Below are 27,434 nucleotides of genomic sequence, written 5' to 3'. Positions count from 1 at the left end.
ATTGGGAGAATGTCATATGGTCAGATGAAACCAAAATAGAACTTTTTGGTAAAAACTCAACTCGTCATGTTTGGAGGACAAAGAATGCTGAGTTGCATCCAAAGAACACCATACCTGCTGTGAAGCATGGGGGTGGAAACATCATGCTTTGGGGCTGTTTTTCTGCAAAGGGACCAGGACGACTGATCCGTGTAAAGGAAAGAATGAATGGGGCCATGTATCGTGAGATTTTGAGTTAAAACCTCCTTCCATCAGCAAGGGCATTGAAGATGAAACGTGGCTGGGTCTTTCAGCATGACAATGATCCCAAACACACCGCCCGGGCAACGAAGGAGTGGCTTCGTAAGAAGTATTTCAAGGTCCTGGAGTGGCCTAGCCAGTCTCCAGATCTCAACCCCATAGAAAATCTTTGGAGGGAGTTGAAAGTCTGTGTTGCCCAGCGACAGCCCCAAAACGTCACTGCTCTAGAGGAGGTCTGCATAGAGGAATGGGCCAAAATACCAGCAACAGTGTGTGAAAACCTTGAAGACTTACAGAAAACGTTTGACCTGTGTCATTGCCAACAAAGGGTTGACCAAATACTTATTTTCCACCATCATATGCAAATAAATTCATAAAAAATCCTACAATGTGATTTTCTGGATTTTTTTTCTCATTTTGTCTGTCATAGTTGACGTGTACCTATGATGAAAATTACAGGCCTCTCTCATCTTTTTAAGTGGGAGAACTTGCACAATTGGTGGCTGACTAAATACTTTTTTTCCCCACTGTATCTGTGTTAGAATAGGCAGTCTTTTATAAAACACATGCTGTTTCTTCTTAAATTCCTTTCTAAGATGGCCTCTTGTATTCCTATCTTTACACTGTATAAATAAGTGTTCCGCTCTGTGCATTACAGACCATAGGTCCCTTAACTAATCATTCCAATGAGGCCTGTTCGGCTTGTAAACTTTCCTCTGTTGGGGGTGTACTCTTTATTCACATAATTTTTCCCCATTTCAAAATATATGATATCACAAAATGTTTCATACCACACGTCTAAATCCAATTGTGTCTCTTGACATCCAAGCAGAGTTTCGATGAGTTCTAACAGTGTTCTGCGTGCCATTTCAGAGCATAGAAAATCATTTGGCACATTTATTTCCGTACATTTATCCCTTTGCATGGCATGTATATTTTGCCCTGAGTGATGCTCAGTCATTGCTCATAAAATTCATGGCCAACAGAAAAGGTCAGAAATAAAGGTCATCATTGAAGCCAGCTCAGCTGCTAAGCGGTTTATATCAGAGTGTAATAAAAGTTTGAGGCAGTTATATCGCTGTCAGCAATATGAGTGGATAAGATTATTGAAATACTGTACTGGTATGTAAGTCATAAGAATCCTACTGGACCGTTTTAGCCAACTGAAATGTGAGACAAATAAAAGCACCTCCAGCATCTTCAATAGATCATGGGTCATTCCACGAAATGAGTCCCTTTTGGGTAGTGAAACTTGGTGAAAGAAAACGTTTTATTTCACGTAAGTTTAACATTCCGTCATAGAGAACAGATGTTCAACTTAATAAAACACGTTTAACCATCTCAAGAGGTTAAACACAAAAAATACTATACTAAGTGCATATTAAGTGCCAAATAACATAACAGGGTGGACTGTAACAGGGTTGAGGATTTCATCTCAAGTCAGCCATCAATCCCCTCATGACAGGGGGTATGGAAGCTTGTTGTGTGCAACAGGGAAGGGCAATTGAATGCAAGCTTCACAATTTTTAAAAAATTGTTATAACATTTCTAGCCTGTCTATCTATGGGTTAAAGGGTTGACGTGTTATTCTCGACACGCTCAGTTTTCCACCACAAAACACCAGAAAATGGCCAAAAAGAGTAGAACCAGCTCACCTGCTTTTACACCAAGATTTGACTATTAGATGTTAAACGTTTGCTTTGAAAAATATATTTTAAAAGGAATAGATTCATCATATTAAAACGAGAGTTCAATTCACATTGACCTTAAAATGAATCACATGAAATAAATAATTATCTTGCAAAATGTATTTGTTCAAAGCAACAAAATAACTAGCAATGATAATTTTGGGGTTTAGGGAGCTATAATCAACAAAGACACAGAGGGACATTGCAAAATACACTAATTAGCATTTAGAATTTAGAATTAGAATCTTTATTCATATTATAAATCAGAGCACTTCATTTAATATAACAGGCTTGTAAAATTCAAATATTGGTACACAATTTCTACTTAAAATGTCAAAGGGATGCTAAAGGGCTCATTTCGTGGAAGGACTATCATACTGTAGATAAATACACTACATGACCAAAAGTATGTGGACTGCTCGTCGAACATCTCATTCCAAAATCATGGGCATTATTATGGAGTTAGTCCCCCCTTTGCTGCTATAACAGCCTCCACTCTTCTGGGAAGGCTTTCCACCAGATGTTGGAATATTGCTGATCGGACTTGCTTCCATTCAGCCACAAGAGCATTAGTGAGGTTGGGCACTGATGTTGGGCGATTAGCCCTGGCTTGCAGTCGGAGTTCCAATTAATCCCAATGGTGTTCGATGGGGTTGAGGCCAGGGTTCTGTGTAGGCCAGTCAAGTTCTTCCACACAGATTTCGACAAACCATTTCTATAAGGACCTCGCTTTGTACATGGGGGCATTGTCATGCTGAACAAAGGGGCCTAGCCCGAACCATGAAAAAGAGCCCCAGACCATTATTCCTCCTCCACCAAACTTTACAGTTGGCACTGTGCATTCAGGCAGGTAGCTTCTCCTGGCATCCGCCAAATCCAGATTTGTCCGTCAGACTGCCAGATGGTTAAGCGTGATTCATCACTCCAGAGAACGCGTTTCCACTGCTCCAGAGTCCAATGGCGGCAATCTTTACACCACTACAGCCGACGATTTGCATTGGGCATGGGGATCTTAGACTCGTGTGTGGCTGCTCGGCCATGGAAAACCATTTCATGACCTCCCGACAAACAGTTATTGTGCTGACGTTGCTTCCAGATGCACTTTGGAACTCGGTAGTGAGTGTTGCAACGCTTCAGCACTCAGCAGTCTCGTTCTGTGAGCTTGTGTGGCCTACCATTTTGCGGCTGAGCCGTTGTTGCTCCTAGACGTTTCCACTTCAAAATAAGAGCTCTTACAGTTGACAGGGGCAGCTCTAGCAGGGGAGACATTTTATGAACACAGATGTTGGAAAGGTGGCATCCTATGACAATGCCACGTTGAAAGTCACGGAGCTCGTCAGTATTGGCCATTCTACTGCCAATGTTTGTCTATGGAGATTGCATTGCTGTGTGCTCAAATGTATACACCTGTCAGCAACGGCTGTGGCTGAAATAGCCGAATCCATTAATTTGAAGGCTTGTCCACATACTTGTGTATAGATAGTGTAACTACACATTAGAAGTTTTAAAAGTTTTAAAAGTTTTATGAGTTTTAATTGATAGCCTAAATTGTTCTTTTCTAGCTTTTAAATATTTATTTTATATGGTTCCACCAGGGTGATAAATCAAACTGAGCAAAGCACGAGGTAACGGCCAACTCCGTCACAAGCGTGAGGTGAGGAGACAGTTCAGATGTGTTTTACAAGCTAAATTATATAAATAATAGGTGAACGTACACTACCAGTCAAGAGTTTGGACACACCTACTCATTCAAGGGTTTTTCATTATTTTTACTATTTTCTACATTGTATAATAATGGTGAAGACATCAAAACTATGAAATAACACATATGGAATCATGTAGTAACCAGAAAAGTGTTAAACAAATGAAAAATATATTTTATATTTGAGATTCTTCAAATAGCCACCCTTTGCCTTGATGACAGTTTTGCACACTCTTGGCATTCTCTCACCCAGCTTCATGAGGTAGTCACCTTGAATGCATTTCAATTAACAGGTGTGCCTTCTTAAAAGTTAATTTGTTTAATTTATTTTGTGCCAATCAGTTGTGTTGTGACAAGGTAGGGGGGGGGGGGGGTATACAGAAGATAGCCCTATTTGGCAAAAGACCAAGTCCATATTATGGCAAGAACAGTTTCAATAAGCAAAGAGAAACGACAGTCCATCATTACTTTAAGACATGAAGGTCAGTCAATACGGAACATTTCAAGAACTTTGAACGTTTCTTCAAGTGCGGTCGCAAAATGTCACCATTGTCAGTGTGATGCGGTGGATCGAAGTCAGGCGCAGGACACAGAACTCTATGAAAACGTACTTTACTGAATAAGTAAAGAAACCAATACAAAAATACCTCCAAACAGGGAGGAACAAACCCGCTCACCAAACGACACACGAAACGAAAAACAAACACGCACAAAACACAATGGGAGCCACCGGGTTAAATAGGGAAGGAGTAATGACATGATGGGAAACAGGTGTGTGACAATCAGACAACAACAGGTAGAACATAGAAACATAGAACATAGATCGGCAGTAGCTAGTATTCCGGTGACGACGAACGCCGAAGCCTGCCCGAGCAAGGAGGAGGGGCAGCCTCGGCAGAATCCGTGACACAAAAACCATCAAGCACTATGAGGAAACTGGCTCTCATGAGGACCGAATTGCAGCAAAGAAAACACTACTAAAGGACACCAATTAGAAGAAGAGACTTGCTTGGGCCAAGAAACATGGGCAATGAACATTAGACCAGTGGAGTCCATATTGGAGATTTTGGGTTCCAACCGCCGTGTCTTTGTGAGACGCGGTGTGGGTGAATGGATGATCTCCGCATGTGTATTTTCAACAGTAAAGCATGGAGGAGGAGGTGTTATGGAGTGGGGGTGCTTTGCTGGTTACACTGTCTGTGATTTATTTAGAATTCAAGGTACACTTAACCAGCATGGCTACCACACCATTCTGCAGCGATGCGCCATCCCATCTGGTTTGGGCTTCGTGGGACTATCATTTGTTTTTCAACATGACAATGACCCAATACACCTCCAGGCTGTGTAAGGGCTATTTGACCAAGAAGGAGAGTGATGGAGTGCTGCATCAGATGACCTGGCCTCCACAATCCCCCGACCTCAACCCAATTGAGACGGTTTGGGATGAGTCGGACCGCAGAGTGAAGGAAAAGCAGCCAACAAGTGCTCAGCATATGCGGGAACTCCTTCAAGACTGTTGGAAAAGCATTACAGGTGAAGCTGGTTAAGAGAATGCCAAGAGTGTGCAAAGCTGTCATCAAGACAAAGGGTGGCTATTTGAAGAATCTCAAATATAAAATATTTTTTGATTTGTTTAACACTTTTTTGGTTACTACATGATTCCATATGTGTTATATCATTGTTTTGATGTCTTCACTATTATTCTACAATGTAGAAAATAGTAAAAATTGAAAAGCCCTGGAATGAGTAGGTGTGTCCAAACTTTCGACTGGTACTGTATATATAAAGTTGTTGATGAGGATTAATGCCAATAAAATGGAACTAAATAAGGTCAGATTAGATTTCATGAAAACTATTTTAGAGTAGTGGGGCAACATGGACTCACTCCATTACAGTATTTGAGGTTCAGTAGAAGTAACATTGGGATGAGTGAAACTTTTGATATTGTCATAATTATTAGTAATGACATCTCTCATTGATGAAATTCAGTGAAATTCAATTCAGAGACAAACATGACATTAAAAAGTCATATAATGGGAGTGTGGTGCTCCTGGAAGTGGGAGGCGCTAGTGAGACAGACACATAGAGGTCTCTCATCCAATTCATTTCCTTTCCCAGAGTGGTCCATAATTAACTTTTGCTTGGTTGGCACTTCCAACCAGATATAAGGAGGCTGGGGCCCCAGCATCCATAAGTCAGATACCTTCTTCCTCTGTGGTAAGACCTCTCCACCTCCTTAGATTTTTACATGTGTCTCATCTTTGCACTCAGCATCTGAGGCAGTAGCTAACTGCACTGTTTGAATTGAGTTCTGCAGGTCTTGTAAGATTTGACAATATGCAATCAAGTGGCATTGATTTAAAATGTTTAAAAAAAACGTTTTGCTTTCAATCTGTAACTTTCATGTACGGGCAAACGTGGTGTTCCTGAAAGGGTGGTCTAGAATGTAAATGGGTTTCTAGTTTTTTTAAAATTAGAATTCCTGACAGAATGTGTAGATGTGAAGTGAAGTGAGTTGCCACTAGGAAAAGGAAAGTTATCAGTTGCACCTGTACTTGAATTTGACATGGCTGTAATGATTGAGTTAAATGTTTTCTAGCCCTTCGGGGGCTAAATGATCAGGCTTTAGATATGTGTGTTTTCACAACACCCTAATGTTTGACAGGGTCCTCTAAGAAGTACACATTCATCTGTAGGAGGGGAAAAAGAAGGTGAGACATGGTTTGAGTCTTCACTTAAAAAGTGATGAGAATATTCTGAGAGATATCGCTCACCTAACTCTGTTGACTGGGGAGGAAGCACCACAGAGTCAATCATGTTTCTTGTTTCATCTCTGTCCTAGTGATCCGTCACCATGAGTACGGATGCTGAGATGCAAATCTACGGCAAGGCTGCCATATACCTCCGTAAGTCTGAGAAGGAGAGGATGGAGGCACAAGCCATGCCCTTTGATTCAAAGAACTCCTGCTATGTGACAGACAAGGTGGAGCTGTACCTTAAGGGTCTGGTCACTGCCAGGGCCGATGGGAAGTGTACTGTAACAGTCACCAAACCTGACGGTTCTAAGGAGGTAAGCCTGATCTGAAAAGTATTCAAGTTCAAGTTTGAGTAATTACTCTAAGTCTTGAAAAATCAACTAAATGCAAAAAAACAAATACCAATGTTTTTATGTTAGCAGAATATAACCTTCAAACAGATCATTTTTATCGCTGCTATTTTAAAGATGGCTTTAAATAGATTTTTTGTTATTGACTAGTCAAGAATCACCAGTTATGTGTCAGTGGGTGATAACAAAGTAGTTGATTAAATGTGGGTATGCATTTTTTTGTTGTTGATTCAACTTGTATTTAATTAGCAAAAAACATTCAGTCATGTCCACTTTGATCTGCGTGTAATCTAGATGTCTGTCTGTTTCAGGAAGGAAAAGAGTTCAAAGATGCAGACATCTACGAGATGAATCCCCCTAAGTATGACAAGATTGAGGACATGGCCATGATGACCTACCTGAATGAAGCCTCTGTGTTGTATAACCTCAAAGAGCGTTATGCAGCATGGATGATCTATGTAAGAAACCTGCACATACAAACACACACACACGAACATAATAAATACACAAATACAGTCCTACACATAATGAATGATAGAAACCAAAACATATCAATACAGTAGACCCACATTAGTATACCAAAGTACACCCACATCCTCACATAAATCCAGGTAAAAGTATCTGACTTCGTTAATCCCCTAATTTAATGATGCTTTCACCAGACCTACTCTGGGCTCTTCTGTGCCACGGTGAACCCCTACAAGTGGCTCCCAGTGTACGATGAAGAGGTTGTCAATGCCTACAGAGGGAAGAAGAGGGTGGAGGCTCCACCCCATATCTTCTCCGTCTCTGACAACGCCTTTCAGTTCATGATGATTGGTACGAGATCTCATGGATGGATGGATGGATGGATGGATTGGATGGATTGGATGGATTGGATGGATTGGATAGGAGGTTGGATCAATCAATCACATTTATTTATAAATCCCTTTTTACAACAGCAGATGTCACCAAGTGCTTATACAGAAACCCAGCCTAAAACCCCAAACAACAAGCAATGCAGATGTAGAAGCAGTGACTAGGAAGAAACTCTCTAGAAAGGCAGGAACCAGGAAGAAACCAGTGGAGGCTGCTGATGGGAGGACGGCTCATAGTAAAGGGTGGAATGGAATCAATGGAATGGTATTAAACATATGGAAACAACATGTTTGATACCATTCCATTGACTCCATTCCAGCCATTACTATGAGCTGTCCTCCCCTCAGCAGCCTCCACTGGAAGAAACCTAGAGAGGAACCAGGCTCTGAGGGTTGGCCAGTCCTCTTCTGGCACTGCAGGGTGGAGATTACAGTGCATTCGGAGTATTCAGACCCCGTGACTTTTTCCACATTTTGTTAGGTTACAGCCTTATTCTGAAATTGATTAAATCGTTTTTTCCCATAACGACAAAACAAAAAACAGGTTTTTAAACATTATTAGAAATGTATTAGAAATAAAAACCTGAAATATTATATTTACATAAGTAATCAGACACTTTACTCAGTACTTGGTTGAAGCACCTTTTGCAGCGATTACAGCCTCAAGTCTTCTTGGCTATGACGCTACAAGCTTGGCACACCTGTATTTGGGGAGTTTCTCACATTCTTCTCTGCAGATCCTCTCATGCTCTGTCAGGTTGGATGGGGAGCGTTGCTGCACAACTATTTTCAGGTCTCTCCAGAGATGTTCAATCGGATTCAAGTCTGGGCTCTGGCTGGGCCACTCAAGGACATTCAGCGACTTGTCCCAAAGCCACTCCTGTGTTGTCTTGGCTGTGTGCTTAGGGTCGTTTTCCTGTTGGAAGGTGAACCTTCGCCCCAGTCTGGGTCCTGAGCACTCTGGAGCAGGTTTTCATCAAGGATCTCTCTGTACTTTGCTCCGTTCATCTTTCCCTCATCCTGAAAAAACATCCCCACAGCATGATGTTGCCAGGTTTCCTCCAGACATGCTCGGCATTCAGGCCAAAGAGTTCAATCTTGGTTTCATCAGACCAGAGAATCTTGTTTCTCATGGTCTGAGAGTCCTTTAGGTGCCTTTTGGCAAACTCCAAGGGGGCTGTCATGTGCCTTGTAATGAGGAGTGGCTTCCGTCTGGCCACTCTACCATAAAGGCCTGATTGGTGGAGTGCTGCAGAGATGGTTGTCCTTCTGGAAGGTTCTCCCATCTCCACAGACAAACTCTGGAGCTCTGCCAGAGTGACCATCAGGTTCTTGGTCACCTCCCTGACCAAGGCCCTTCTCCCCCGATTGCTCAGTTTGGCAGGGCAGCAGCTCTAGAAAGAGACTTGGTGGTTCCAAACTACTTCCATTTAAGAATGATGGAGGCCCCTGTGTTCTTGGGGTCCTTCAATGCTGCAGATTTTTTTTGTACCCTTCCCCAGATCTGTGCCTCGACACAATGCTGTCTCTGAGCTCTACGGACAATTCCTTTGACCTCATGGCTTGGTTTCTGCTCTGACATGAACTGTCCACTGTGGGACCTTATATAGACAGGTGTGTGCCTTTCCAAATCATGTCCAATCAATTGAATTTACCACAGGTGGACTCCATTCAAGTTGTAGAAACATCTCAAGGATGATCAATGGAAACAGGACCCACTTGAACTCAATTTCGAGTCTCATAGAAAAGGGTCTGAGTACTTTGCTAAAACTTCTAAAAAGCTGTTTTCGCTTTGTCATTATGGGGTATTGTGTGTAGACTGATGAGGAAAATGTTTCATTTAATCCATTTTAGAATAAAGCTGAAACGTAACAAAATTTGGAAAGTCAAGGTGTCGGAATACTTTCCACATGTACTTTATAAGAGTACATGGCCATTAAGGCCAGATTGTTCTTCAAGTTTTTCAAACATTCATAGATGACCAGCATGGTTAAATAATAATCACAGTGGTTGTAGATGGTGCAACAGGTCAGCACCTCAGGAGTAAATGTCAGTTGGCTTTTCGTAGCCGAGCATTCAGAAGTCGAGACAGCAGGTGCGGTAGAGAGAGACAGGGAGAGAGAGAGAGAGAGAGAGAGAGAGAGAGAGAGAGAGAGAGAGAGAGAGAGAGAGAGAGAGAGAGAGAGAGAGAGAGAGAGAGAGATCTGGGACAAGGTAGCACGTCCGGTGAACAGGTCACGTTTCCATAGCCGCAGGCAGAACAGTTGAAACTGGAACAGCAGCACGACCAGGTGGATTGGGGACAGCCAGGAGTCATCAGGCCAGGTAGTCCTGAGGCATGGTCCTATGGCTCAGGTCCTAAGAAAGAGACAATACTTAAGTTCACAAAAAATACCAGATAAGACAGGAGAATTTCACCAGATAGGACAGACTGACCCTAGCCCTAGTCTTCAGTAAAGACTTAAAGGTCGCGAACGAGTATACGTCTCTCACATGGATAGATAAATATGAAGCTCTATGGATGTCCATAAGTGCTGATGGATGGATGGATGGATGGATGGATGGATGGATGGATGGATGGATGGATGGATGGATGGATGGATGGATGGACGGACGTACGTACGGAGAGGTATCTACTGTTTTCTAGTCTAGGTTCAAACAGTTTGCTGGGAATATCTGATTTCACTACCCTTGAATGGAAAATGTTCCAAATTGAAATTCGTGATGATGCTATGAATGCAATAATGTCCCCATAATGTTGCTTGAGTATGATAAGCAATATGTTTTTTGGTTACAGATAAGGAGAACCAGTCCGTCCTGATTACGTAAGTTGTTCACTAAAATGTTATTGAGAAGGTGTTTCTACTGTAATAAGTTGGGTCTCTTGGTGTGATGAAATACATGACATTATGAATGGATTAGAGCATTAGGCTATGTGTAATAATGAGTTGATAAATGGGAATATTAGAAAATATTTTCTTATGTTAGGAAACAGGTCAACAGTGTATTTTTCTATGCTATTTCTTAGTGAAAGCCAATCTGACACTCAAACATGTACCTTGAACCCCTCTGTCATATAAACCAGTGGAGAATCCGGTGCAGGAAAGACTGTCAACACCAAGCGTGTCATCCAGTACTTTGCCACCATTGCAGTGTCTGGTGCCAAGAAGGAAGTAGACCCCAGCAAAATGCAGGTAGGTTGTGCTCATGTTTGGCTTTTTAACACATTTCAGGTTGGTTGGCTGTGTAAAAAAAATTCCAGTGGTGAATCCTGTTTCAAGAAAAGTGTTCAAGCAATCGACAAAAACAAATTTGACCACTTTACTAATTTCTGAGCAACTTGTGTTCTTCTCAATCAGGGGTCTCTTGAGGATCAGATCATTGCAGCTAACCCTCTGCTGGAGTCTTACGGTAATGCCAAGACAGTGAGGAATGACAATTCATCTCGCTTTGTAAGTATGAAGGGCATACTGTGGAAGTTACCTTATATTGGACAAATGTGTTTCAGTAGTTCCCTATAGTTATATCAATAAATGTCCAACAAACTGTAACATTTAAAGGGGTCCATCAAAGTAAAATGTTAGATTTACTATTTCTAACCCCCATGATCTACTATAGGGTAAATTCATCAGGATTCACTTCCAAGGTGGCAAACTGGCTAAAGCTGACATTGAGACCTGTGAGTTGGTTTTGATTGTTTCTCAATGCTTTCCTAAATTCACACAAATTCTTTTTTGGAGATGATATCATCACATTTTATTTTATCTTATCTCTCTCTCTCTCTCTCTCTCTCTCTCTCTCTCTCTCTCTCTCTCTCTCTCTCTCTCTCTCTCACTCTCTTACTCTCTCTCTCTCTCTCTCTCTCTCTCTCTCTCTCTCTCTCTCTCTCTCTCTCTCTCTCTTTCTGTCTTTCTCTCTCTCTCTTTCTGTCTTTCTCTCTCTCTCTCTTTCTGTCTTTCTCTCTCTCTCTCTCTCTCTCTCGCTCTCTTTCTATCTCTCTCACTCTCTTTCTCTCTCTCTCACACTCTCTTTCTCTCTCTCTCAGACCTGCTGGAGAAGTCCAGAGTGTCCTTCCAGCTGCCCGATGAGAGAGGCTACCACATCTTCTTCCAGATGATGACAGGCCACAAACCTGAGATAGTTGGTACGGCAAAGTAGAGGTTCATGGGAAATTATTCCCACCCCCATCTGTGGAACGTATTAAAAATGTTCATAGTCCACACTAATAATACTATTACAATGATTACATCCAAGGTAACAAGGCATCTAGACATGGGTCAGGTCTTTGGGAAAGATCTATCAAGTAATGCACTGTGATGCACTAGTCCACAAGTCTCAGTCCCCACTTTTGATGCTATTTATTATATACTACATGTATCCTTGAGTCCATCAATTGAGTAAAGGAGGGAGAGATACTGTAAAGGTAGGACAGCACAATTCTAAGAGATTTAACTGACAAGCCGTTCTCCATTGTCCACAGAAATGACGCTCATCACCACCAACCCCTACGACTTCCCCATGTGCAGCCAGGGTCAGATCACTGTGGCCAGCATCAACGACAAGGAAGAGCTGGATGCCACAGATGTGAGTCAAACAAAGCGTTATTTTTTTTGTTTGATTCTAAATGCCTTATGTTAGTTAGGCATGTGCCTCAAGGAACTCTTCATGACTTCACATTTCGCAAGACTTAAGACGTCCACAAGAGAGTGCAACTAAGTGCCCTGTAAAACTGTGTAAAACTCCTTGTGTGTCTCCATCTACTAGTGTGATGGTCAAGAGTCAAATCTAACCATCCCTTTCGTTCTTCAGTGAGCAGCACAGAACTGTAGTGTAACTGAGCAAACTACCGTTCAGTTCATCACTGTTGTACTTCCTCTTTAATGCCAGGATGCCATTACAATCCTGGGCTTCACTAATGAAGAGAAGCTTGGCATCTATAAGCTGACAGGAGCTGTAGTGCACCATGGCAACATGAAATTCAAGCAGAAGCAGCGTGAGGAGCAGGCTGAGCCAGACGGCACAGAGGGTGAGTCCCACTCATAGATATACAATATGTACAGCATTAGTCCCATTCCCAGTCCCAAACATAGAAATAGAACATGTAAGACAGACAGTGACACATGAAAGTCAGGCAGGAGATCATTTCTAGAGAACAAATTCCAAGCTCCAGAAATGATGGATGTGGGTGAATCAAAACCTAACCCACAAAGAAATTAGACAAACTATTTTGTCAGTGTGACATCAGAAACAAGCCATCTTGTGTGCCTGAGTCTGTTGTTGTTGGTTCTCTCTCTCCAGTGGCTGATAAAATCGCCTACCTGCTGGGCCTGAACTCAGCTGAGATGTTGAAGGCTCTGTGCTACCCCAGAGTGAAGGTCGGCAACGAGTATGTGACCAAGGGACAGACTGTGGCTCAGGTAAGGTGGCCAAACACAGCATCCACCATTTTCTGAGCATCATCATTATTTAGGGAACGAGTGTATTGCTTTTTTTGAATAATGATGTTGTTTTTCCCAAGCTCTTATCACCTTATCACTAGACATGGTCAATATCTCATGTATTAAGTTGATGGATTATCATTGCAGGTTAATAACTCAGTCAGTGCTCTGGCGAAGTCTATCTATGAGAGGATGTTCTTGTGGATGGTCATCCGTATCAACGAGATGTTGGACACCAAGAATCCAAGGCAGTTCTATATCGGTGTGCTCGATATTGCCGGTTTTGAGATCTTTGATGTGAGTATGAGACCAGAACAAGATAATTAATTTTGATTGAGACGGATTACAGCCTTGTATGATGAAATTATCCCTTTGACAACTCCATCAACAGTACAACAGCATGGAACAGCTGTGCATCAACTTCACCAATGAGAAACTGCAACAGTTTTTCAACCACACCATGTTCGTCCTGGAGCAAGAGGAGTACAAGAAGGAGGGAATCGTCTGGGCCTTCATTGACTTCGGCATGGACTTGGCTGCCTGCATTGAGCTTATTGAGAAGGTAAACTGTCTGTGAGGATTATATTGGACCGCAACAGCAGGCTCATATGGAGCGCAGTGTGAGACATTATCACAGTTTGACAACGCATCTGACTGAACTCAATATGTTTCCTATTATGTGCCTCTAAATTAATACAATCCTATAATAGCATGTTTACTAAAGGAATGAATGTAATCCTAAATGTAAATATCATTAATTTGATATACATCTCTTTTCATAAAGCCATTGGGCATCTTCTCCATCCTTGAAGAGGAGTGCATGTTCCCCAAGTCTTCAGACACTACCTTCAAGGACAAGCTGTACTGCCAACATCTTGGGAAAACAAAGGCGTTTGAGAAGCCCAAGCCTGCCAAAGGCAAGGCAGAGGCCCACTTCTCCCTGGTGCACTACGCCGGTACTGTGGACTACAACATCACTGGCTGGCTGGAGAAGAACAAGGATCCCCTGAACGACTCAGTTTGTCAGTTATACGGGAAGTCTGGAGTCAAAATTCTGGCTGCCCTGTATCCTCCTCCCCCACCTGAGGGTAAGACTAGCATCACGTCAAAATATTTAATTAAGCACCAGTTATAACTCAGACCAAATGTTCTTTAAAGTCTTTGAATGAAAGACAATTTCTCAGGGTTTATCACTGAGTTGATTTACTCATACACTCGGTTAATTCAATCATACAATAAGTGTTATTTTACATAATCTCATTGGCAGCATTTGCCTCTAGATAAGTGTGAAGTTAACCAGAGATTCTCTGGTTTATAATTAGTGTGCTTGCTGAAGACAAGACCACTCTAGCTTTCTTACATACTCTTATTATTATTCTATTTATTCCACCCTCTCTAGGAAATGTACTTTTCTAGTTATCTTCAACTATTCCCCATTTTGACAGATAAAGCCAAAAAAGGAGGCAAGAAGAAGGGTGGTTCCATGCAGACTGTGTCCTCCCAGTTCAGGGTGAGCTTTTGAAACGTGTATATTCAGTCATTCAAAAGGTGCATTGATTATAATAAATAATTTATCTGAAAATGGTTTGTAACCCTCTTACAGGAGAACTTACATAAGCTGATGACCAACTTGAGGAGCACTCATCCTCACTTTGTGCGCTGCCTGATCCCCAACGAGTCAAAGACTCCAGGTACAATAAATATTGAGTTAAATATTACATCTTATCAGTACAGTATCAGTGACTTTAACAATCTCAATCTTTAACCTGTTTATGAGTATTAAAAGAGACTTGGTTTGTTTTACCAGGTCTGATGGAGAACTTCCTGGTTATTCACCAGCTCAGGTGTAATGGTGTACTGGAGGGTATCAGGATCTGCAGAAAGGGCTTCCCCAGCAGAATCATCTATGCTGACTTCAAGCAGAGGTACACACACACACACACACACACACACACACACACACACACAGAAAGATCTGCTCCAAGGGATTCCCCAGCATCAGAATAGGCTTACTTTTTACGTAATATAACCAACCTATTACAGCTTGACATACTTTAAAACTGTCTCTTCATTCAGGTACAAAGTACTGAATGCAAGTGTCATCCCCGAGGGCCAGTTCATGGACAACAAGAAGGCTTCTGAGAAGCTGCTTGGGTCCATTGATGTGAATCACGAAGATTACAAGTTTGGACACACCAAGGTCAGTTAAATACCCCAGCAAAAGCTGACAACAAAACACATTTTCAATGATAATTTAAACCCTTACCATATAAAATCTCTCCAGTTGATCTATCCATCCTTTTGTTCTTTCTTCTTCATTTAACTAAAGGAAAAGGTGGAAAAACATTCTACTGTTTTTTTTTTCTAAGTCATAGAAGTATAGAAGAGAAACTAAACTCATTATCATGTGCATTGTGTTAGAGTGGTATGGCTGCAGTTATCTGTATCTGTGTACATTATTAATCTACAACTGTACAATAACTAACAACTTAGAAACATCCTATCCCATGGTTAGTTTGTAACCATTGCAAAGTTAATGTTGTTCAAAACTATCTAGTGGAGTTGTTCCCCTCTTTTGATTCAACCCTTTCTATCTGTCACCATCTGTGGTTCCATTGACCATGCTAACCTGTGTCTCAGGTGTTCTTCAAAGCCGGTCTTCTGGGTGTCCTGGAGGAGATGAGAGATGAGAAGCTGGCCTCTCTGGTCGGCATGGTCCAGGCTCTCAGCCGTGGATTCCTCATGAGGAGAGAGTTTAGCAAGATGATGGAGAGGAGGTGAGGAATAGTGGACATCTTGGCAAAGCTTTCTGTCAACCACCTGTATCTAATGCATTATGATTACATGCTGTATATGCTGTGAGTTGTTCAGAATGAGAAAGTACGTCTTATAATGCTCTATTAAAGCTTTTGGTTAATTAATTTATGAAGTCAAAAAATGGATGCAGCAACTAAGGATTCTATCTTTATAGCTTCAGTTTGGGGTTTGGCTGTTCAATTGTCATTTAAATGTGTGGTATTTAACCATTCATTCTTGAAGAATATAAAATGCCTCATGAGCTTAGCAAGACCTGTCAGTCCTTGCATCTAGACTGCTGTCTGTGAATTTAAGAGGGGTTACATTTCCCTAGCCCCATTCCTCAGCTGTAAACAAACAGTGGCGGGGGTGTTCTGTTTTGTTGTTCTTTGAATCCCAGAATGTAGCTTTAAGCATGTCACTCACCATGCCACCCTATCCTTTCTGTCGACCAGAGAATCCATTTACGCCATCCAGTACAACATCCGTTCATTCATGAATGTGAAAACCTGGCCATGGATGAAGTTGTACTTCAAGATCAAGCCCCTGCTGCAGAGCGCAGAGACTGAGAAGGAGCTGGCCAACATGAAGGAGAACTATGAGAAGATGAAGACAGACCTGGCCAAGGCTCTGGCCACGAAGAAGCAAATGGAGGAGAAGTTGGTGTCCCTGACGCAGGAGAAGAATGACCTGGCACTCCAAGCCGCATCTGTGAGTGAAAAACAACCCTCATATGGGCACATTTACACACACATGAATACATATGTATGAACACACTGTGAAGTATGTGGCTAACTCACACATTTTTATTGCCCATGTTATATATTTAATGAATTTCTATTGATTTGCTCTGACCTTGAATATATAAAGTGAGGCCGCTGATCTTTTCTCGTGTTCTGAAACCAGGAAGTAGAGAGTCTGAACGATGCTGAGGAAAGGTGCGAGGGGCTCATCAAGAGCAAGATCCAGCAGGAGGCCAAACTCAAAGAGACGACCGAGAGGCTGGAGGATGAGGAGGAGATCAATGCTGAGTTGACTGCCAAGAAGAGGAAGCTGGAGGATGAGTGCTCTGAGCTGAAGAAGGACATTGATGACCTGGAGCTCACCCTGGCCAAAGTGGAGAAGGAGAAACACGCCACTGAAAACAAGGTCTAGTGTCTTACCATAGACAGTCTAACCAAACAATAATCATAACAATAATCAACTCAAAACATAGCTTAACAGAAATGGAATTCAAGTTGTATTGTGGGTGCAGGAAAAATTAAGACACAACAGTGGAATTTCAGTTGCGGGGTACTCCCCACATTCATTGCATGTTCTGTTCCCCCTCATTTATGACTTCCATTCAGCACACTGGCATAGTGTACACTGCCATCTAGTGTTACATCTATAGTACAGTACATGTTGACACATTTCTAATTTAAACGAACGCAATACATAACAAACTAAATCTCCCCTTTATGGTGAAGTATAATTATGTTGTCACCATTTTCAGGTTAAAAACCTGACAGAGGAGATGGCATCTATGGATGAGAGTGTTGCCAAGCTGACCAAGGAGAAGAAAGCCCTCCAAGAGGCCCACCAGCAGACACTGGACGACCTGCAGGCAGAGGAGGACAAAGTCAACACTCTGACCAAGGCCAAGACCAAGCTGGAACAGCAAGTGGACGACGTGAGTGGAGTTTGACATTTTAACCATTATAGTGTGTAAGATGATATTATCTTCAGTTGTTTAGATTTTAATAATATATTTGTTTTTATCTTATAGCTTGAGGGTTCTCTGGAGCAAGAGAAGAAGCTACGTATGGACCTAGAGAGATCCAAGAGAAAGCTGGAGGGAGATCTGAAACTGGCCCAGGAGTCCATAATGGACCTGGAGAATGACAAGCAGCAAGCTGATGAGAAAATCAAGAAGTAAACACAAACAAATGACTACAGTATCAGCTGCTATAATGGTTGTTCTTGATTAATTATGAATTAGCATTTGCATGTCATTCTTAAAAGCAACGTGAATGGTATTATACTCCCTTTACACTATAAAACCTAAACCAACTCTGCAATCAACGTGTTTGTGTTTTTTAGGAAGGAGTTTGAGACCACTCAGCTCCTCAGCAAGGTTGAGGATGAGCAGTCTCTGGGAGCTCAGCTGCAGAAGAAGATCAAGGAACTCCAGGTACAGTACAGGATATAAGCTCCAGTTCAGGAAAGCACACAATCATTTCCTGAAAAACATTATTCTGATAGCACACATTTTTCCCAGTTGCTTCTGTAGGTTGGAAGATGGTGCTTCTTCCTGGTGCTTCTAACAGCTGTAAAGATGGTGCTTCTTACCATTGTGGTTTTGGTTCCTGCATGGGACACTGTCTACTGAATATTTTACTGTAAATGGCTTTGTATTAACACATTTATGCAAAATATACATACTATTATTATTTGTTTCAATTGTATTGTAGTGTTCATCCCCCCTGCTCCTGCCCCCTTTTCTAGGCCCGTATTGAGGAGCTGGAGGAGGAAATTGAGGCTGAGCGTGCTGCCAGGGCTAAGGTTGAGAAGCAGAGGGCCGATCTCTCCAGGGAACTTGAGGAGATCAGCGAGAGGCTGGAAGAGGCCGGAGGCGCCACTGCTTCTCAGATTGAGATGAACAAGAAGCGTGAGGCTGAGTTCCAGAAGCTGCGTCGTGATCTTGAAGAGTCCACCCTGCAGCACGAGGCCACAGCCGCCGCTCTGCGAAAGAAGCAGGCCGACAGTGTGGCTGAGCTCGGGGAGCAGATCGACAACCTGCAGCGCGTCAAGCAGAAGCTGGAGAAGGAGAAGAGCGAGTACAAGATGGAGATTGATGACCTCTCCAGCAACATGGAGGCCGTCGCCAAGGCTAAGGTGAGTAGTGATGTTTTGGTCAAGCAGTGTTGAGGAGGGCCAACTACATTACCATTCAAGTGAACTGAAGTTCAATCAATCAATCAATGAAATGTATTTATAAAGCCCTTTTAAAATCAGCAGATGTCACACAGTGCTATACAGGAACCGAGCTTAAAACCCCAAGCAGCAAGCAATGCAGATGTAGAAGCACGGTGGCTAGGAAAAACTCCCTAGAAAGGCAGAAACCTAGGAAGAAACCTAGAGAGGAACCAGGCTCTGAAGGGTGGCCAGTCCCCTTCTGGCTGTACCGGGTGGAGATTATAACTGTACATGGCCATTAAGGCCATATTTTTCTCCAAGATGTTCAAACGTCCATAGATGACCAGCAGGGTCAAAGAATAATCACAGTGGTTGTCGAGGTTGCAACAGGTAATAATGATAATATGCCATTTAGCAGACGCTTTTATCCAAAGCAACTTACAGTCATGTGTGCATACCTTTTTTTTTTGGTGTATTGGTGGTCACGGGAATCAAACCCACTACCTTGGCGTTACAAGCGCCGTGCTCTACCAGCTGAGCTACAGAGGACCACACAGGTCAGCACATCAGGAGTAAATGTCAGTTGGCTTTTCATAGCCGGGCATTTAGAGGTTGAAATAGTAGGTAAGGTAGAGAGACAGAGTTGAAAACGGTAGGTCTGGGACAAGGTAGCACGTCCGGTGAACAGGTCAGGGTTCTACTACCCTGAGACAAGGCTGATTATAGCCCACGAAGATCTCCTCCACTGCACGAGCCAGAGGCGGTGACAAACCGGACAGGAAGATCACGTCAGTGACTCAACCCACTCAAGTGACGCACCACTCCTAGGGATGGCATGGAAAGCACCAGTAAGCCAGTGACTCAGCCCCCGTAATAGGGTCAGAGGCAGAGAATCCCAATGGAGAAACGGGAATCGGCCAGGCAGAGACAGCAAGGGCGGTTCGTTGCTCCAGTGCCTTTCCGTTCACCTTCGCACCCCTGGGCCAGACTACACTCAATCATAGGACCTACTGAAGAGATGAGTCTTCAGTAAAGACTTAAAGGTCGAGACCGAGTCTGCGTCTCTCACATGGATAGGCAGACCATTCCATAAAAATTTAGCTCTATAGGAGAAAGCCCTGCCTCCTCCTGTTTGCTTAGAAATTCTAGGGACAATAAGGAGGCCTGCATCTTGTGACCGTAGCGTACGTGTAGGTATGTACGGCAGGACCAAATTGGAGAGATAGGTAGGAGAAAGCCCATGTAATGCTTTGTAGGTTAGCAGTAAAACCTTGAAATCAGCCGTAGCCTTAACAGGAAGCTAGTGTAGAGAGGCTAGCACTGGAGTAATATGATCAAATGTTGAAATGAAAAAAGTCGATAATTGGTCATGTGTTAAATGAAGATTGATTAAATGTTTTTTTAAAAGTTACAACCGTTAAGTTTTTTTATTTTTAAGTTAGCCAAGTAGGTAGCCAAGTAGGTATCCAAGTAGAATCAAACACCACAGCAGTGGTTTTTATACTTTTCCTCGTTAAATAGGATTTGGTTCAGGTGATCACCTAATCAGTACCTAATTCAGTAGAATAAGGTGTGCCTGTGTTGAAATTCAACAGACACTGGAATGGAATTCAACGTTTTTTTCTTTTTTTAAAAGTTAGCCAAGTAGGTAGCCTAGTAGGTAGCCAAGTAGGTAGCCAAGTAGGTAGCCAAGTAGAAACAAACAGCACAGCAGCACAGAGACAAGTGACACACTCAAAACGGAAGTGATGAAAGTCCCATATATAAACGAATGATGGAACATGTTTCACTAACAGGGCAATCTGGAGAAGATGTGCCGTACTCTAGAGGACCAGCTGAGCGAGCTCAAGACTAAGAATGATGAGAATGTTCGCCAGGTCAACGACATCAGCGGACAGAGGGCCAGACTCCTGACAGAAAATGGTACCGTCAACAATGAACAACAATCCAATGCTTTCCTTCAGTAAAACACAATAACGTGTTGGGGGCTGTATCCACATAGTTTCTACTGTACTATTCACCACCTAACATTGCCCTACGATACCTCCAAATACATTTTCAATCTTAGAGAACAGAGACCCTATTAACTAGATATCCCTCTATCCCTGCAGGTGAGTTTGGCCGCCAGCTGGAGGAGAAGGAAGCCCTGGTGTCTCAGCTGACCAGAGGAAAACAGGCCTTCACCCAGCAGGTGGAGGAGCTGAAGAGGGCGATTGAGGAGGAGGTCAAGGTAAAATGGACTCCACCGTCCATAGAGTTTAGAGCTATATCTTCTTATAGATGGTGACTACGTGACCCTCAGAGTCACCTTTTATCTCTCCACCCTCAGAGACTCCTATTGTCTCTCCACCCTCAGAGACTCCTACTGTCTCTCCACCCTCAGAGACTCCTACTGTCTCTCCACCCTCAGAGACTCCTACTGTCTCTCCACCCTCAGAGACTCCTACTGTCTCTCCACCCTCAGAGACTTCTACTGTCTCTCCACCCTCAGAGACTCCTACTGTCTCTCCACCCTCAGAAACTCCTACTGTCTCTCCACCCTCAGAGACTTCTAATGTAATTTGTTTGACTATCTCTAATCTCTCTTTTTGTCTTTCTCTTTCGCAGGCTAAAAATGCACTGGCCCATGGTGTCCAATCTGCCCGCCATGACTGTGACCTCCTGAGGGAGCAGTTTGAGGAGGAGCAGGAGGCCAAGGCAGAGCTGCAACGCGGTATGTCCAAGGCCAACAGTGAGGTGGCTCAGTGGAGGACTAAGTATGAAACTGATGCCATCCAGCGCACAGAGGAGCTGGAGGAGGCCAAGTGAGTCGCACGCAACAGAAAAAAAATATATATATATAGGGTGTGGATGTTGAGGGTGGTAGAGGGCTCAGAGAAAATGTTACGTCAATATGTATTGTTTGTCAACATAAAATAAAAATACACCATAAAACCACCCTCTGTTGTCCAACAGGAAGAAGCTGGCCCAGCGTCTTCAGGATGCTGAGGAGACCATTGAGGCGACCAACTCCAAGTGCGCTTCCCTGGAGAAGACCAAGCAGAGGCTGCAGGGAGAGGTGGAGGACCTCATGATTGACGTTGAGAGAGCCAACGCATTGGCCGCCAACCTCGACAAGAAGCAGAGGAACTTTGATAAGGTAAAAATGAATAAACCTATATTTTATATCAATTGTATAATTGTTGCATATTACTAATTTAAAAACTCTTCATCAATGACTTCTAATGAAAATCCCATGTATTTCCCTAGGTTCTGGCAGAGTGGAAGCAGAAGTATGAGGAGGGTCAGGCTGAGCTGGAAGGAGCTCAGAAGGAGGCTCGCTCTATGAGCACTGAACTCTTCAAGATGAAGAACTCCTACGAGGAGGCTCTGGATCATCTGGAGACTCTGAAGAGAGAGAACAAGAACCTGCAACGTGAGCATTTAACAGCAATTAATTTTGGCTCATGTTTGACTAGTGTTTTGAAAGTGAGGGGAACAGTAATCATCAAAACTACTACTACACAATTTCAGAAATGTCATGTACAGTATAATTTATTTCTTAATTTTAACTTGTAGTCGGTATTCCTTTGAACAACCCAAAGAAGTGAAAGGCGATTAGATTTGCAAGACCCTATGAAGTGCTGTTAATGAATTAAATGTTAATATGATTTAATGTAAAATTCAGTACATTGGCGATATCCACTGAAAATCTCCCAAGTCTAAACTGCTCCTGTGTGTGTGTGTGTGCAGAGGAGATCTCTGACCTGACTGAGCAGATCGGAGAGACTGGCAAGAGCATCCATGAGCTGGAGAAGGCCAAGAAGACCGTGGAGACAGAGAAGTCTGAGATCCAGACCGCTCTGGAGGAGGCTGAGGTACAAACTACAGCTGTTTGATAGGAAAAGCAGTGTTACACTAGCCAATGCCAGCTACAGTCTAATGCTCCCTGTATTGGTGTTTATTGTAGTCATACATATTTAATTCCGACATCCAAATGTATTGAACACAATTGGCCTGACTGCTTCTGTTTGTCCAGGGCACACTGGAGCACGAGGAATCCAAGATTCTGCGTGTGCAGCTGGAGCTCAACCAGATCAAGGGTGAGGTGGACAGGAAGATTGCTGAGAAGGATGAGGAGATGGAGCAGATCAAGAGGAACAGCCAGAGGGTGGTTGACTCCATGCAGAGCACCCTGGACTCTGAGGTCAGGAGCAGGAATGATGCCCTGAGGGTGAAGAAGAAGATGGAGGGAGACCTGAACGAGATGGAGATCCAGCTGAGCCACTCCAACAGGCAGGCCGCTGAGGCCCAGAAACAGCTGAGGAACGTCCAGGGACAGCTCAAGGTAAAGGGACTAGGACATCAGGTTCAAAACCTAAACATGGCTAGGGATTTGTTTGTGAATCTGAGAAATTAAAAAGAGTGGTTTATGTACTAAAGGTAACGATACTGGAGAAATTCGTACCAATTTACATTTCTGTCACTGATCGATCCTATCGCCCCTACTTCCACAAGTCCTAATGAACATATGTCATTGTGAACCCCAGGATGCCCAATTGCACCTTGATGACGCTGTTCGTGTCGCAGAGGACATGAAGGAACAGGCAGCCATGGTGGAGCGCAGAAACGGTCTGATGGTGGCTGAAATCGAGGAGCTTAGAGTTGCTCTGGAGCAGACAGAGAGAGGCCGCAAAGTGGCTGAGACTGAGCTGGTAGACGCCAGCGAGCGTGTTGGACTGCTGCACTCCCAGGTATGGGTCAAAAGCCATTTCCAATGGAAGTCAACCAAGCATACAGTTTAAACACACCTGGAATTTGACAGTGCTTACTTTAGATTTTCATAATTTCAGCCTTGTGACTTGTAAGTTCTCTTGAGAGTTTAAAAAATCGTCTTATTTCATCCTTCAGAACACCAGCCTTCTGAACACCAAGAAGAAGTTGGAGACTGACCTGGTGCAGGTGCAGGGAGAGGTGGACGATATTGTCCAGGAGGCCAGGAATGCAGAGGAGAAGGCCAAGAAGGCCATCACTGACGTGAGTTCTTTAATTACATCGACTTGATTTGTCCCCAAGTGCCAATGGTAGCTGGGCTGGTTAAGAACAACAAAGATCTTAGAGGGGCGTTATGATTGGTGCCAATTGGTGCATAAATTAAACAAACTACTTTTCCAGGCGGCCATGATGGCTGAGGAGCTGAAGAAGGAGCAGGACACCAGCTCTCACCTGGAGAGGATGAAGAAGAACCTGGAGGTCACAGTCAAGGACCTGCAGCACCGCCTGGATGAGGCTGAGAATCTGGCCATGAAGGGAGGCAAGAAGCAGCTCCAGAAACTGGAGTCCAGGGTGAGTTAACAGCAGGGTGGATTATGGTGGATTGAAAGACAGATTGCTGGAAATGTATTTGATCATATAAAAATACATAATAGCCTCCATGCAGGTTTACTGTTACTTCTGTAGTGCATGGCATGACTAATCAAGTCTCGGGCCCTGGGAAATGTTAAGTCCCCCTTCTTGGCATTAGAGAGAAAATGTTGCCGTTTTAAAGCTAATTTCCTGCAATTCTACAAATGTTGCCTTTTTAAATGTTAAATGATGGTGCATTTATGACCATAACAAAACAAATTATAATAATTCTACACTTATTTAGTGGAGTTGAGCCAAGACCTTCAAATAAATACAAATGTATTACTCTAGTTGTCGCAGGCTTGTACAGTTGTCGCAGCAGAATTCTTCTAAACTGCCATTTCATTAGTAGTAAGAATAAACAACAAATATAAATTCACAATACACATCAACACACAATATAATGTACATTCATCCACTTTATCTCATAGTAATCATTTGTTACATCTAGTTACATTTGTTTCATTTCTCTCTATAGCGACATGTCTCATTCACCGGCCGTTGCTAGGGAAGCTAGCGTTGCTATGCAGGTTTACCAGCCAGCAGGCTAACGGCTGAATTAGTTTGTAGGCTAGCGGACTTTAATAAGTTCATAAAACCTGAAAACACAACATAACATCTTAACAAACATATGTACATACTCCAGAAACATTACCGTCTCGAATATAGTGCTTTCCCAGTCGCTTACCTTCAAAATAAAGATATACCAATGTTTTTATGTCGGTGCTTCTGTCTTGCTGTTGGCTCACTTTGCAAACTTCTCTCAACTGTCATAGCGCGAGCCTCCCATAATAGAAGAAATCTCATAACATTAAAACACGCGAGTGGCGTCCTCTAGTGGCCATACTGGTGCTGCACCAGAAACTGCAAACACATGACAAAATGGATAAATAGTCATATTACAAATACAAGAAGAATTGACTTGTGAGCCTCCCTGACCCGTTCTTTATTTTACATAAATTGTGGATTAATAATTTTACATTGTACTGTATTGCACTCTCTAAACTTTTTCCAAAGATCCCTGGTTGTTTAATCCGTTCTTGCTAGAAATATTCATAAACACATTTAAATGTAAATTCCTCTTTGGGAACCACTGACCTAGATAATGAAAAGTTGTTGGTATTATTACAGACCCCTACAATTAAATGTTTAAAAGTACATAGGGACAGATAACAATTGTGCCTCCTTGACTGGGTAGAACACTACACGTCTGTGTTACAAAGATTTGTTAAGTCTGATTTCACCACCTCAAACAAATACGTTTATTTCTTCCACAAAGGTGCGTGAGCTCGAGACTGAGGTGGAGGCCGAGCAGAGAAGAGGTGTAGACGCAGTCAAGGGAGTCCGCAAGTATGAGCGCAGAGTCAAGGAGCTCACTTACCAGGTAAGAGAAAGTGCCTTCTTCACACACTTGACACTAACACAGACAGGTTTGTGTATACAACTATGGGACATTGATTCTTTGATCTTCTCCCACAGACTGAGGAGGATAAGAAGAACGTTAGCAGACTTCAGGACCTGGTAGATAAGCTGCAGTTGAAAGTGAAGGCCTACAAGAGGAATTCTGAGGAAGCGGTGAGTCAAATACTCTGAAAGCATACATTTGAAAATGTATTTTCTCCCTACAAAACGTAATGTCCATACGGTTTAGTTGAAGTGTTGCTACGGCACATCAGTCAACAAGGACTCAATTGATATTGCAAGTCATTACTGAAGAAATTATACACATTTCTGAGTGCCTCCTATGCCTATGTGTTACTAACTTAAAGGAGAGGGGGTTGAATATTAATTTGCTGGTCTAGTGGTGGTGTTGGAGGCAGCGGTTTGATCCCCTGTTCCTCCACTCACTTTCTCTGCTGTATCATCTATCTTCCTATATATGTTGCTATCCTAAATCGGTCTATATTTTTGTTGTTGAAAATACCTTTAAAAACAGATTTTTTATTTGCTACCTGAAGCATCAAACCTTAAATGCTGATGTTTCGCTCTCCATCTCTTTTCTTCACCCAGGAGGAAGCAGCCAATAGCCATATGTCTAAGTTCAGGAAGGTTCAGCATGAGCTGGAGGAGGCTGAGGAGCGTGCTGACATCGCTGAGACTCAGGTCAACAAGCTCAGAGCCAAGACCCGTGACACTGGAAAGGTACAGAACTGCTGCTAAACCTAAACCTGACTGATGTTCAAATATGACCACATCAACACCACCTATGATTCAGTCTTCACAGAGGTCAACACATACCTTTTACACTCACTCAACTGTATTTAAGATCTTTGAGAAGCACATTTCAGGTAGGGCAAAAAAATCTAATAAGATTAATTCAGTTAGTACTTCACCCTGAAAATCCAAGCTGAGTGCTGAGCATTAAATGCTTGATCCATTATATTCTTTCCAAGTGTTCATCTATTTATCATGTTCATTATTATTACTGATCCATTATATTCTATCCAAGTCTATCCATATATTTATCATGTTCATTTTTATTACTGATCCATTATATTCTATCCAAGTCTATCCATATATTTATCATGTTCATTATTATTACTGATCCATTATATTCTATCCAAGTGTTCATCTATTTATCATGTTCATTATTATTACTGATCCATTATATTCTTTCTTTCTTCTTACAGGGCAAAGAAGTTGCTGAATAAACAAGACCAAGTCTTATCATTTTCCTGTGTTGCATAAAATATGATTTTCATGGTGAAATGTTGAGCATTGATTAAAAAGATGTAGACCTACATACACTTCCTTTGTGACTGTGGACTTATTACTTAGCAAACAGCTTTTTCATACCATAAAAATATTGTACTTAAAATAATGGAGCAATCTGTAATTCCAACAGCAAAAGTGGTCACCCGGACAAAGCAGTCAGTTTTTTTGGTAAACAGCTGATGGATGAGGCTGGAGAAATGTAACCACTCTCAAATTCTCAGACTGAGCTATGGATGCAAGGACTGCAAGTTTGTTCTTGCTTTATTGAATTCAATGTAGTTCAGCCAGCCTCTGCATTTAAGCTGCTGAGTTAACTAGTACAACTGCCAAGGTCAGAGGTTACAAAACCATTCTAGTCATTCTATTTCTATGGTCATAAGACCGTCATAGGACACCACAACACACATATATTAGTCCTGCATGTAACATTTGATCTCTTAACAGACTGAAAGGTTACATCAACACTTCTATCCACATGCCATTGACTAGATGTCCATTAGTACCTGTATCTTGTTGAAGTACTGCCCAGCCTCGAAGGGCACTATGTTGTAGGTGGAGATCCCAATAACAGGTTTCTCTGTATTGTTCTTGGCTCTGTAGAAGGCCAGG

At 42.5% G+C, this 27,434-nt stretch overlaps 1 protein-coding gene across 1 annotated transcript in view; it reads left to right on the top strand.

Annotated features, from left to right (window-relative positions):
* The window catches only part of LOC311124706 (myosin heavy chain, fast skeletal muscle-like), a gene marked incomplete at both ends in the record, with an annotated part of 131,900 nt that extends 105,139 nt beyond the window's left edge, over positions 1–26,761 (top strand). The window contains 39 exons of the mRNA XM_084198811.1: positions 6,485–6,700; positions 7,048–7,194; positions 7,399–7,555; positions 10,391–10,418; positions 10,679–10,787; positions 10,953–11,045; positions 11,212–11,272; positions 11,639–11,737; positions 12,074–12,177; positions 12,481–12,619; positions 12,892–13,010; positions 13,179–13,328; positions 13,423–13,593; positions 13,816–14,119; positions 14,477–14,541; positions 14,635–14,722; positions 14,839–14,956; positions 15,108–15,231; positions 15,672–15,808; positions 16,283–16,538; positions 16,734–16,976; positions 17,323–17,499; positions 17,596–17,741; positions 17,910–18,000; positions 18,315–18,704; positions 20,522–20,648; positions 20,837–20,955; positions 21,333–21,529; positions 21,681–21,864; positions 21,975–22,140; positions 22,458–22,582; positions 22,744–23,052; positions 23,255–23,458; positions 23,616–23,741; positions 23,880–24,050; positions 25,390–25,494; positions 25,590–25,685; positions 26,121–26,252; positions 26,741–26,761. Coding sequence (XP_084054937.1) covers positions 6,485–6,700; positions 7,048–7,194; positions 7,399–7,555; positions 10,391–10,418; positions 10,679–10,787; positions 10,953–11,045; positions 11,212–11,272; positions 11,639–11,737; positions 12,074–12,177; positions 12,481–12,619; positions 12,892–13,010; positions 13,179–13,328; positions 13,423–13,593; positions 13,816–14,119; positions 14,477–14,541; positions 14,635–14,722; positions 14,839–14,956; positions 15,108–15,231; positions 15,672–15,808; positions 16,283–16,538; positions 16,734–16,976; positions 17,323–17,499; positions 17,596–17,741; positions 17,910–18,000; positions 18,315–18,704; positions 20,522–20,648; positions 20,837–20,955; positions 21,333–21,529; positions 21,681–21,864; positions 21,975–22,140; positions 22,458–22,582; positions 22,744–23,052; positions 23,255–23,458; positions 23,616–23,741; positions 23,880–24,050; positions 25,390–25,494; positions 25,590–25,685; positions 26,121–26,252; positions 26,741–26,761 — 5,814 coding nt within the window. Of the gene's footprint in view, positions 6,701–7,047; positions 7,195–7,398; positions 7,556–10,390; positions 10,419–10,678; positions 10,788–10,952; positions 11,046–11,211; positions 11,273–11,638; positions 11,738–12,073; positions 12,178–12,480; positions 12,620–12,891; positions 13,011–13,178; positions 13,329–13,422; positions 13,594–13,815; positions 14,120–14,476; positions 14,542–14,634; positions 14,723–14,838; positions 14,957–15,107; positions 15,232–15,671; positions 15,809–16,282; positions 16,539–16,733; positions 16,977–17,322; positions 17,500–17,595; positions 17,742–17,909; positions 18,001–18,314; positions 18,705–20,521; positions 20,649–20,836; positions 20,956–21,332; positions 21,530–21,680; positions 21,865–21,974; positions 22,141–22,457; positions 22,583–22,743; positions 23,053–23,254; positions 23,459–23,615; positions 23,742–23,879; positions 24,051–25,389; positions 25,495–25,589; positions 25,686–26,120; positions 26,253–26,740 lie in introns of the transcript that reaches the window.
* Between the last annotated feature and the right edge of the window lie 673 nt (positions 26,762–27,434).

This window comes from Coregonus lavaretus (assembly GCF_964263955.1).
Source record: "Coregonus lavaretus genome assembly, contig: HAP1_SCAFFOLD_79, whole genome shotgun sequence".
NCBI lineage: Eukaryota > Metazoa > Chordata > Actinopteri > Salmoniformes > Salmonidae > Coregonus > Coregonus lavaretus.
Note: the sequence above shows the minus strand (reverse complement) of the source record. Positions and strands in the feature narration are given on the sequence as shown.